This window comes from Glandiceps talaboti, chromosome 12 (genome assembly GCF_964340395.1).
Source record: "Glandiceps talaboti chromosome 12, keGlaTala1.1, whole genome shotgun sequence".
Lineage (NCBI taxonomy): Eukaryota > Metazoa > Hemichordata > Enteropneusta > Spengelidae > Glandiceps > Glandiceps talaboti.
This window is the reverse complement of record NC_135560.1, coordinates 3,430,626-3,443,639: the sequence shown is the minus strand read 5'-3', so window position 1 is coordinate 3,443,639 and position 13,014 is coordinate 3,430,626. Positions and strand designations below refer to the sequence as shown.

Sequence of the window (13,014 nt, the reverse complement as noted above, 5' to 3'; positions counted from 1 at the left end):
TATCATATCATATCATATCATATCATATCATATCATATCATATCATATCATATCCTATCCTATCCTATCCTATAAGTTGAAATGATTACTATCTTACCAGTAGACATCCTCCCTCACACACCCCACAATCTAAAGGTGTTACTTTGGTAGGACAGTGTTGCCATAATTTCCATGCAGAATGGTAAAGGCTAAATTCACAATCACAGACATGCAGAATAAGTTTATAATGAATTCAGGGGACTGTCTTATGCTATGATGATATCAAGGGAGCTCACACACTGGTGTCTTTGTCTGAAGCAGTGTCAGCAGGGTTTCAGGGGACAAGTTGAGTTGTGGCAGGGAGGTGTATACTAAGGTGAGTTGGATGATTTACCTGGGGAGGGGGTTTGTGCCAATATAACCCCCAACAAGTTGAGTTGTGGCAGTGAGGTGTATACTAAGGTGAGTTGGATGATTTACCTGGGGAGGAGGTTTGTGCCCATATAACCCCCAACAAGTTGAGTTGTGGCAGGGAGGTGTATACTAAAGGTGAGTTGGATGATTTACCTGGGGAGGAGGTTTGTGCCCATATAACCCCCAACAAGTTGAGTTGTGGCAGGGAGGTGTATACTAAGGCGAGTTGGATGATTTACCTGGGGAGGAGGTTTGTGCCCATATAACCCCCAACAAGTTGAGTTGTGGCAGGGAGGTGTATACTAAGGTGAGTTGGATGATTTACCTGGGGAGGAGGTTTGTGCCCATATAACCCCCAACAAGTTGAGTTGTGGCAGGGAGGTGTATACTAAGGTGAGTTGGATGATTTACCTGGGGAGGAGGTTTGTGCCCATATAACCCCCAACAAGTTGAGTTGTGGCAGGGAGGTGTATACTAAGGTGAGTTGGATGATTTACCTGGGGAGGAGGTTTGTGCATATATATCGCAATACTGCAATACTGTGGCAGGGAGGTGTGTATACTAAGGTGAGTTGGATGATTTATCTGGGTAGGGGGTTTAATTGTGCCCATATAACCCCCAACAAGTTGAGGTGTGGCAGGGAGGTGTGTATACTAAGGTGAGTTGGATGATTTACCTGGGGAGGGGGTTTAATTGTGCCCATATAATCCCCAACAAGTTGAGGTGTGGCAGGGAGGTGTGTATACTAAGGTGAGTTGGATGATTTACCTGGGGAGGAGGTTTAATTGTGCCCATATAATCCCAAACAAGTTGAGGTGTGGCAGGGAGGTGTGTATACTAAGGTGAGTTGGATGATTTACCTGGGTAGGGGGTTTAATTGTGTCCATATAATCCCAAACAAGTTGAGGTGTGGCAGGGAGGTGTATACTAAGGTGAGTTGGATGATTTACCTGGGTAGGGGGTTTAATTGTGCCCATATAACCCCCAACAAGTTGAGTTGTGGCAGGGAGGTGTATACTAAGGTGATTTGGATGATTTACCTGGGGAGGAGGTTTAATTATGCCCATATAATCCCCAACAAGTTGAGGTGTGGCAGGGAGGTGTATACTAAGGTGAGTTGGATGATTTACCTGGGGAGGAGGTTTAATTGTGCCCATATAATCCCCAACAAGTTGAGGTGTGGCAGGGAGGTGTGTATACTAAGGTGAGTTGGATGATTTACCTGGGGAGGGGGTTTAATTGTGCCCATATAATCCCAAACAAGTTGAGGTGTGGTAGGGAGGTGTGTATACTAAGGTGAGTTGGATGATTTACCTGGGTAGGGGGTTTAATTGTGCCCATATAATCCCAAACAAGTTGAGGTGTGGCAGGGAGGTGTGTATACTAAGGTGAGTTGGATGATTTACCTGGGTAGGGGGTTTAATTGTGCCCATATAATCCCAAACAAGTTGTTGTACATGTAAGACTTACTTTTAATCATACTGACATCATTGGCCCCATCACCTATGGATAAAGTGACTGCTTTTTTATATTTCTTGACCAAGTCAACAACCATGGCTTTCTGCAGTGGTGTAACACGACAACATATCACTGATTTACACAAACTAGCAGCATCTAGGAAGTCCTTCTCAAACTCAGGCATCAAAGCGTGTGCCTATAGGAACAAAAATGAAGACTTAGTCAGACACTGTGAACTGAGTGTAAACTGGGTACAAAACTTCCCAAAGACATAGACCAGGTTTGACAACAAGTATACTACACACTATATCGCAATACTGCTCACCAAAAAACTGTGATATGGGCTCACACAATAGTTCAAGCATACATTGGCACACAAACCTCCTTGTATTGTCTGTGATGGGCATCAACATCAAGGCATTAATGAAATTTATGCTCGATAGTGCACATTTTAGCACACATTTAGCACACATTTTAGCACACAGTTAGCACACATTTTAGCACCCAGTTTTACATGAAATCCTACATGGAGAAATGAACAAAGTATTAATAGTATGATGCAGAAACACAAGCAACTGTTATAATAGTGTATTTTCAAAATCTGTTGTTTTTTCTTTTATCTTAAGTTTTCATAATAGTTTGATATGTACGCTTATAAAGACAGAAACTCAGCATTTCAAACAAACCTTGAATCTTCTTTGCCAATATTGTGTTTGACCTTCAGTAAAGTAGTATATTATACAATGCACTTTCTTATTAGCTTTACAATTTTATATAATACCTATTATATGACCAAGTACAATTGCCTTCAAAATGTCCCAAACAACAGGTTGCATTTCCAGGGTTGCATTTAGCTTAACACAACTGTGTCTATCAATGACATGTGTGAATTTATACAATGAAGATATCTGTGGAAGTGGTTGCACTAACCAAATTATTGAAATGACAAGTGCTAACTGATAGTCATATCTATAGCTAAGAAGTCTTGTACTAACCAAACTGTGTCCATTAATGACAACTGCTAAACTGATAGTCATATCTATAGCTAAGAAGTCTTGTACTAACCAAACTGTGTCCATTAATGACAAGTGCTAACTGATAGTCATATCTATAGCTAAGAAGTCTTATACTAACCAAACTGTGTCCATTAATGACAACTACTAAACTAATAGTCATATCTATAGCTAAGAAGTCTTATACTAACCAAACTGTGTCCATTAATGACAACTGCTAAACTGATAGTCATATCTATAGCTAAGAAGTCTTGTACTAACCAAACTGTGTCCATTAATGACAACTGCTAAACTGATAGTCATATCTATAGCTAAGAAGTCTTGTACTAACCAAACTGTGTCCATTAATGACAAGTGCTAACTGATAGTCATATCTATAGCTAAGAAGTCTTATACTAACCAAACTGTGTCCATTAATGACAACTGCTAAACTGATAGTCATATCTATAGCTAAGAAGTCTTATACTAACCAAACTATGTCCATTAATGACAACTGCTAAACTGATAGTCATATCTATAGCTAAGAAGTCTTGTACTAACCAAACTGTGTCCATTAATGACAACTACTAAACTAATAGTCATATCTATAGCTAAGAAGTCTTGTACTAACCAAACTGTGTCCATTAATGACAAGTGCTAACTGATAGTCATATCTATAGCTAAGAAGTCTTATACTAACCAAACTGTGTCCATTAATGACAAGTGCAAATTCATAGATGCCTTCAAAGTGGTCAGGATTCTTCTTTGCAATACTGACATCATCATCTTCATCATCACTGTCCTCATCTTTCAGTCCAATTTTATCTTTCAATTCCTTTAAGACTTCACCAAGTTCCTCTTTGACACCTAATTCATCACTGGCTGATATGATGAATACTTTATTCATATCTTCAGTGAGTAGTCTACATGAATACCCAATGTTGATAGCAGTCTCTTGTTTGTCTCCTGTTAATACCCAGATCTTGATATTGGCCTGAACAAAAATAAATATCAAAATAATTAAGAAATGAAATATGTTTTTTATATATTCCAAACAAATGTAATTGATGGACATTGCACATTTCAATAGATGACATGACTTTCTTGTCAATTTTTCTAAAGGTGCAAAATATGTCATTTTTGTACTACTAAAGAAACTCATAAATTTTAGTGAGTCAAGTTACAGAGACAGAGAGAGAGAGCAACATAGAGAGCAGATGACACAGACAGAGACAGACAGACAAACAGAGACAGACAGACAGACAGAAAGACTTACAGACCGACAGACTGACAGCCAGTCAGACAGACAGACATGGGGGTCAAACAGATAGATTGTTTGTCTGTCGATATAATAATTTGCTATTAGGTGATTTTCAGCAAACAAAAATTGAGACTTATTATATATCAAGATACTCATAACCAATTCAAAATACATTATATTTGACAATGGATGTACACCTTTCCTGATCTCATCTAGCAATATATCTTCTATTTTTCACAGTTAAGACAGTATGATATCATACTCTTAGTCAAAGAAAAGACATTGTTATAGAAATGAATGTCTCTGGTCACACAAATGAATCATTCAAAGAACACTAGGGAAATGACTGGAGACCTTTACCAGGATAGCAATGACCTGAGACTGACCTTTGCCAAGTTAGCAATGACCTGAGACTGACCTTTGCCAGGTTAGCAATGACCTGAGACTGACCTTTGCCAGGTTAGCAATGACCTGAGACTGACCTTTGCCAGGTTAGCAATGACCTGAGGCACATCATCTTGCAACTTATCTTCAATAGCCGTTGCACCAAGTAGTATCATGTCTCTCTCTATCTCATCATACACTTTGGAAACTTTCTCTTCCCTGTTGTCTAAGGAAGTACTGTGTCATGGAAAAAAATGTATCAACAATTATTATTGGTTGCTACAGGAAACTTTGTATGGGGCGTTGTTATTGGTTTTTGTGGGAAACTAAATTGTATAGGGAGTTGCTATTGGCTGTTGTGGGAAACTTTGTATATGACTGCACTAGTGTGACGGTTATTGAGTAAAACTTTCTTTAATTTTTTAATTTTCGTAAAAAAGTACTTTGTAAAACAATGTATATCACTATGGAAGAATATCATACGTTTAATGATCTCTCTTTCTGTCATGAACAAAATGGATGGAAGGGGATATTTGGCTTTTGAAATCTAATTTATATCATAAGAAAATCAACATTCCTGATGGATTCTTGTCTCTACTTTTGAAGTTTTATCGGTCACAATAAAGACTGAATCAAGTACTTACTTGGCAATATGGTGTCTTCTCTTCCATTCAGCAAAGTACCCTTCATCAATATCTTTCATTGCAAGGCACAAAGTTCGCAACCCTTCACCTGCAAATTCCTGGTAATATCAAATAACACAGACAGTCAATAATATTTTTACATATTCTACTTTTAACAGAATTTATTTTATTTGGAAATCCTTGTCATTAGATATTTCACTTGTCACTATAAATAAGCACTGAAGAATGTAAATACTCAGATTGCAAACCATTACCATGAGGTACTCGTGAACAAGTTTGATCATGAAAATCGCAGTATCTGGGTGTCCAGTTTGTCATTGTTCAAAATCGCAGTATCTGGGTGTACAGTTTGTCATTGTTCAAAATTGCAGTACCTGGCTGTCAGTTTGTCATTGTACAAAATCCCTGTACCTGGGTGTCAGTCTGTCTTTGTACGAAATCCCTGTACCTGGGTGTCAGTTTGTCATTGTACAAAATCCCTGTACCTGGGTGTCAGTCTGTCATTGTACAAAATCCCTGTACCTTGGTATTAGTTTGTCATTGTACAAAATCCCTGTACCTGGGTGTCAGTTTGTCATTGTACAAAATCCCTGTACCTTGGTATTAGTTTGTCATTGTACAAAATCCCTGTACCTGGGTGTCAGTTTGTCATTGTACAAAATCCCTGTACCTGGGTATCAGTTTGTCATTGTACAAAATCCCTGTACCTGGGTGTCAGTTTGTCATTGTACAAAATCCCTGTACCTGGGTGTCAGTTTGTCATTGTACAAAATCCCTGTACCTTGGTATTAGTTTGTCATTGTACAAAATCCCTGTACCTGGGTGTCAGTCTGTCATTAACAATGACTTACATTGAGATGTTGTAATGACTTACATTGAGATGTTGTAATGACTTACATTGAGATGTTGTAATGACTTACATTGAGATGTTGTAATGACTTACATTGAGGTGTTGTTATGACTTACATTGAGGTGTTCTTGAGTAATCTGTTTGATTTGTTTACATTGCGGACTAAGTCTTGGTAAAATGACTGAGTCAGCTCCTTTACAGTACAATCGGATTCTGTTGTTATATCGCAATATAACCGACATTCTCTTGCGGACATTATTAAAATCTAAAATGGCCAGCATCTCAAAGATCTCCTCATTTCGGTCCACTTCTAAGGTGATTGTACTTGGAGTACGGTGCTATGAAAGAAACAGACGTGAGAATTACAGTCACTGTAAATGTATGGAAAAGTAGTATCAATTGACATCATTTGAATATATATATATGTACAGTTGAGTCATAGTTTTGTCCAAATTACAACTTTCAAATAATTATAGGAAGATTGATTAAATTAGAGAGTCACATGTCAAGTAATATTAATTTAATGGATATATAATTGTAGTGATATTTCAAATTTTGTATCTCCACAAATGATGTGGTTAGCTGAGAATAAAATTTGATAAAAATTGACAAAAAAACGACATAATCGATGTATTGGAATAATGAAGAATGCTTAACACTTTACAATATGATATTTATGGTACATGGAGTAATTTCCATAATTAATTTGCATATCATAACCATTTTCTTTGTTTACCAAATTTGCATCTTTTAACATATCATCACGTTTAATCTGAATTTGTTGCCTTTACCAGCTGAATTTATTGCTGCAATAATTACTTACCCTGAAGACAAATCCAAAGTTTCTGGCAGCTCCAACTAAAGCAGCTTCATCAGGAGACTGTGCTTGATATTCTAACTCATCTGAAGAAAACAAGAAAAATTTGTAAAATAAATATTATCATAAAAACCTTAAAATATCATAGCAAATGTTTCCCTAATGTTGGTGTTGTCTCCTACAAAATAATGGTATGGCCTTTTTGTAATTTGCATATTACACCCATAGTAAAGATAATGTCATATTTGACTGTTACTTCTCACACCATAGTTAAACTATAATAAATCTTCATTACACTAAGAATAGCTACACTAACTGTTCTCAAATCAATCATAATACTAAAACTTACCTATATTAGAATTAATGAGCCTTATTAACTTACCATAACTGTCATGTGTTGTAAATCTTAATTATTTTTTACCCAAATTAATTCGAAATTGTTTGCCATAAATTTGAATGTCAAATTTTTATGACTAAAGCATCATTAATCATTTGACCTACCAAGCTGATTTTAGATTTATCATTGTTAGTAATCCTGTTACTCACCTATACACAGTTACTATGGCAACAACAATGACAAATTATCAGTCTAAATGTCAACATGTTCCAAAATTTTTATACTAACTTGAGAATTGTGGAAACCCCTTTCTATCAAGTGTTTACATACCTCTATGTATTTCTACAGGAGTCTACAATTACACTAATGCCATACAAGTCACCTCCTATACATCGTTGTATTTACATACAGGTAAAATCTAATGAAATTCTCAAGGTACGCTACTCGAGTTCCCTCTAAAATTACATTTACCAGATTCCCCATTTGTTACCATGGTTATCAAAATCTTATTAAAAAACATGCTAATATATTTTTAGTCATAACATTACTAACACATTACGATAACCATAATATGTATTTTTATATTCCAGGAATTAATTTTACACTAATTTTTCTCTCAAGTCATCACTGTAGTTGATTTGCTGTGATGACAAATATCACAAAACTGAACGTGATCTTACGTTTCATTACATCAACAGTGTCGTTTCCTGATAATGTCATAGTGTAGAAAGACAAAGTAAAATGTTTACTTGAAGTTAAAAACTTATTTAACAGAGATAAAGTCCAGAAGTTCCTGATTTTAGAACGGTTAAATTGATAGATTTGATAAATGAGTAGGTGTTTCTAGTCTAGTAGTATTCTGTACACAGGACACAGTGTACATTACTTCTACAGATACGGTAATATACCCAAGGACACAATGTACATTACTTCTACAGTTACGGTAAATATACCCCAGGACACAATGTACATTACTTCTACAGTTACGGTAAACATACCCCAGGACACAATGTACATTACTTCTACAGTTACGGTAAATATACCCCAGGACACAATGTACATTACTTCTACAGTTACGGTAAATATACCCCAGGACACAATGTACATTACTTCTACAGTTACGGTAAATATACCCCAGGACACAATGTACATTACTTCTACAGTTACGGTAAATATACCCCAGGACACAATGTACATTACTTCTACAGTTACGGTAAATATACCCTAGGACACAATGTACATTTAATTTACTTCTACAGTTACGGTAAACATACCCCAGGACACAATGTACATTACTTCTACAGTTACGGTAAACATACCCCTGGACACAATGTACATTACTTCTACAGTTACGGTAAATATACCCCAGGACACAATGTACATTACTTCTACAGTTACGGTAAATATACCCCAGGACACAATGTACATTACTTCTACAGATACGGTAAACATACCCCTGGACACATTGTACATTTATTTACTTCTACAGTTACGGTAAATATACCCCAGGACACAATGTACATTACTTCTACAGTTATGGTAAATATGCCCCTGGACACAATGTACATTACTTCTACAGTTACAGTAAATATACCCCAGGACACAATGTACATTACTTCTACAGATACGGTAAACATACCCCAGGACACAATGTACATTACTTCTACAGTTACGGTAAATATACCCCTGGACACAATGTACATTACTTCTACAGTTACGGTAAATATACCCCAGGACACAATGTACATTACTTCTACAGTTACGGTAATATATACCCCAGGACACAATGTACATTACTTCTACAGTTACGGTAAATATACCCCAGGACACAATGTACATTACTTCTACAGTTACGGTAAATATACCCCAGGACACAATGTACATTACTTCTACAGTTACGGTAAATATACCCCAGGACACAATGTACATTACTTCTACGGTTACGGTAAACATACCCCAGGACACAATGTACATTACTTCTACAGTTACGGTAAACATACCCCTGGACACAATGTACATTACTTCTACGGTTACGGTAAATATACCCCAGGACACAATGTACATTACTTCTACAGTTACGGTAAACATACCCCTGGACACAATGTACATTACTTCTACGGTTACGGTAAATATACCCCTGGACACAATGTACATTACTTCTACGGTTACGGTAAATATACCCCTGGACACAATGTACATTACTTCTACAGTTACGGTAAATATACCCCAGGACACAATGTACATTACTTCTACAGTTACGGTAAATATACCCCAGGACACAATGTACATTACTTCTACAGTTACGGTAAATATACCCCAGGACACAATGTACATTACTTCTACAGTTACGGTAAATATACCCCAAGACACAATGTACATTACTTCTACAGTTACGGTAAACATACCCCAGGACACAATGTACATTACTTCTACAGTTACGGTAAACATACCCCTGGACACAATGTACATTACTTCTACAGTTACGGTAAATATACCCCAGGACACAATGTACATTACTTCTACAGTTACGGTAAATATACCCCAGGACACAATGTACATTACTTCTACAGATACGGTAAACATACCCCTGGACACATTGTACATTTATTTACTTCTACAGTTACGGTAAATATACCCCAGGACACAATGTACATTACTTCTACAGTTATGGTAAATATGCCCCTGGACACAATGTACATTACTTCTACAGTTACAGTAAATATACCCCAGGACACAATGTACATTACTTCTACAGATACGGTAAACATACCCCAGGACACAATGTACATTACTTCTACAGTTACGGTAAATATACCCCTGGACACAATGTACATTACTTCTACAGTTACGGTAAATATACCCCAGGACACAATGTACATTACTTCTACAGTTACGGTAATATATACCCCAGGACACAATGTACATTACTTCTACAGATACGGTAAATATACCCCAGGACACAATGTACATTACTTCTACAGTTACGGTAAATATACCCCAGGACACAGTGTACATTACTTCTACAGTTACGGTAAATATACCCCTGGACACAATGTACATTACTTCTACAGATACGGTAAATATACCCCAGGACACAATGTACATTACTTCTACAGTTACGGTAAATATACCCCAGGACACAGTGTACATTACTTCTACAGTTACGGTAAATATACCCCTGGACACAATGTACATTACTTCTACAGTTACGGTAAATATACCCCAGGACACAATGTACATTACTTCTACAGTTACGGTAAATATACCCCAGGACACAGTGTACATTACTTCTACAGTTACGGTAAATATACCCCTGGACACAGTGTACATTACTTCTACAGTTACGGTAAATATACCCCAGGACACAATGTACATTACTTCTACAGTTACGGTAAATATACCCCAGGACACAATGTACATTACTTCTACAGTTACGGTAAATATACCCCAGGACACAATGTACATTATTTACTTCTACAGTTACGGTAAATATACCCCTGGACACAATGTACATTACTTCTACAGATACGGTAAATATACCCCTGGACACAGTGTACATTACTTCTACAGTTACGGTAAATATACCCCTGGACACAGTGTACATTACTTCTACAGATATGGTAAATATACCCCAGGACACAATGTACATTACTTCTACAGTTATGGTAAATATACCCCAGGACACAATGTACATTACTTCTACAGTTACGGTAAATATACCCCAGGACACAGTGTACATTACTTCTACAGTTACGGTAAATATACCCCTGGACACAATGTACATTACTTCTACAGATACGGTAAATATACCCCAGAACACAATGTACATTACTTCTACAGTTACGGTAAATATACCCCAGAACACAATGTACATTACTTCTACAGTTATGGTAAATAAACCCCTGGACACAATGTACATTACTTCTACAGATACGGTAAATATACCCCAGGACACAATGTACGTTACTTCTACAGTTACGGTAATATATACCCCAGGACACAATGTACATTACTTCTACAGTTACGGTAAATATACCCCTGGACACAATGTACATTACTTCTACAGTTACGGTAAATATACCCCAGGACACAATGTACATTACTTCTACAGTTACGGTAATATATACCCCAGGACACAATGTACATTACTTCTACAGTTACGGTAAATATACCCCTGGACACAATGTACATTACTTCTACAGTTACGGTAAATATACCCTAGGACACAATGTACATTACTTCTACAGTTACGGTAAACATACCCCAGGACACAATGTACATTACTTCTACAGATACGGTAAACATACCCCAGAACACAATGTACATTACTTCTATAGTTACGGTAAATATACCCCAGAACACAATGTACATTACTTCTATAGTTACGGTAAATATACCCCTGGACACAATGTACATTACTTCTACAGTTACGGTAAATATATACCCCTGGACACAATGTACATTACTTCTACAGTTACGGTAAATATACCCCTGGACACAATGTACATTACTTCTACAGTTACGGTAAATATACCCCTGGACACAATGTACATTACTTCTACAGTTACGGTAAATATACCCCTGGACACAGTGTACATTACTTCTACAGTTACGGTAAATATACCCCTGGACACAATGTACATTACTTCTACAGTTATGGTAAATATACCCCTGGACACGATGTACATTACTTCTTCAGACATGGGAAATATACCCTACTCACATTTCACTATTATGGTACTTAATCCATTTACCATATGATAATGAATAATTGTTGGTTCTGACTTGAATAATTTTTGGTTATTAAATACAACATGTACATGACCATATACTTACCATCATCTGTATATTCAGCCATTACTGTATGACATAAAGCCAGTAATCTAAAAAATGCCCAAGTATGTTTATCACCCTGATCTATAGCCTCCATTAATGTGGGATCGTACCATTTAAACTTTTTATCATACCAAGTATTGTGACTTAAACCAACTGGTATAGAACTCTGTAAAATGATTAAAATACATATAATATCATTTGAAAGGGATGTATAACATGTGAACAGCTGACAAATTACTTTCAATTCATATTCACACTGTAGTACTCCTTGGTACCAAAGTTTGTTTATTTTACCCCCCCCCCCCCCTCATAAAACATAGAATTGAATGTGATTTTAATACAGTCATATTATTGTTTACAAAATTGTCTTTAACCCATCAGATTAATCACATGAACTTTTACCTTTAATCATGTGATTGGTTTAAACCCATCTGACCAATCACATGAGTTTTACATTTAATCATGTGATTTGCTATAACATACAGATGAATCAATCACATGAGTTTTACCTTTAATCATATGATAGCCTGGTTTTATCCCAATCGATCACAACTGCTTGCATTGTTAATATTGATGATTTCATTACAAAAACAAACCATAAATTCCCTTCAATATTTTCTAAATAAAACCAGTCATTTTACCCCATCATAGACTTAAATTATGGTAAGAATAGTCTGTTTAGTCACAGTCAAAGCTTACCTCTGTTATTTCAATGGGCTGACCTTGTTTGTCATACAATTCACCATATTTTCTCCCACCAATACTACACTTGTTGAATGTCATTTTGTTCTGTTGGTTTAAAAATAAGATGAATCCAATGACTGGAATTACTTATAACAAAACAAACCCTTAGTAAAGTTGTGGCCTGATTATTACAAGGTTGCCACTGATCGGCTAACACACATAAACACTTTAAATTATCACTCATTACCAATACAGTCAACAGATGTGCTTGTTTCCTAATTGTTTTCTAACCAATCAGAATGAACCTTATAAAGTACTCCACATTATATGACCAATCAGAATGAACCTTATAAAGTGC

General features: G+C 36.4%; 1 protein-coding gene across 3 annotated transcripts in view; it reads right to left on the bottom strand.

Annotated features, from left to right (window-relative positions):
• Nucleotides 1-13,014, bottom strand: part of LOC144443823 (putative phospholipid-transporting ATPase IM) — an 88,573-nt gene that overhangs the window by 9,483 nt on the left and 66,076 nt on the right. For all 3 annotated transcript variants that reach the window (XR_013481709.1, XR_013481708.1, XM_078133384.1), the window contains exons 12-19: nucleotides 12,672-12,761; nucleotides 11,973-12,138; nucleotides 6,806-6,885; nucleotides 6,099-6,320; nucleotides 5,133-5,230; nucleotides 4,587-4,725; nucleotides 3,544-3,837; nucleotides 1,864-2,047 (exon numbers count right to left, since the gene is read on the bottom strand). Coding sequence is in view for 1 of the 3 variants with exons in the window: in XM_078133384.1 (XP_077989510.1) it covers nucleotides 1,864-2,047; nucleotides 3,544-3,837; nucleotides 4,587-4,725; nucleotides 5,133-5,230; nucleotides 6,099-6,320; nucleotides 6,806-6,885; nucleotides 11,973-12,138; nucleotides 12,672-12,761 (1,273 nt within the window). In the remaining 2 variants the exon portion in view is untranslated. The remainder of the gene's footprint in view (nucleotides 1-1,863; nucleotides 2,048-3,543; nucleotides 3,838-4,586; nucleotides 4,726-5,132; nucleotides 5,231-6,098; nucleotides 6,321-6,805; nucleotides 6,886-11,972; nucleotides 12,139-12,671; nucleotides 12,762-13,014) is intronic.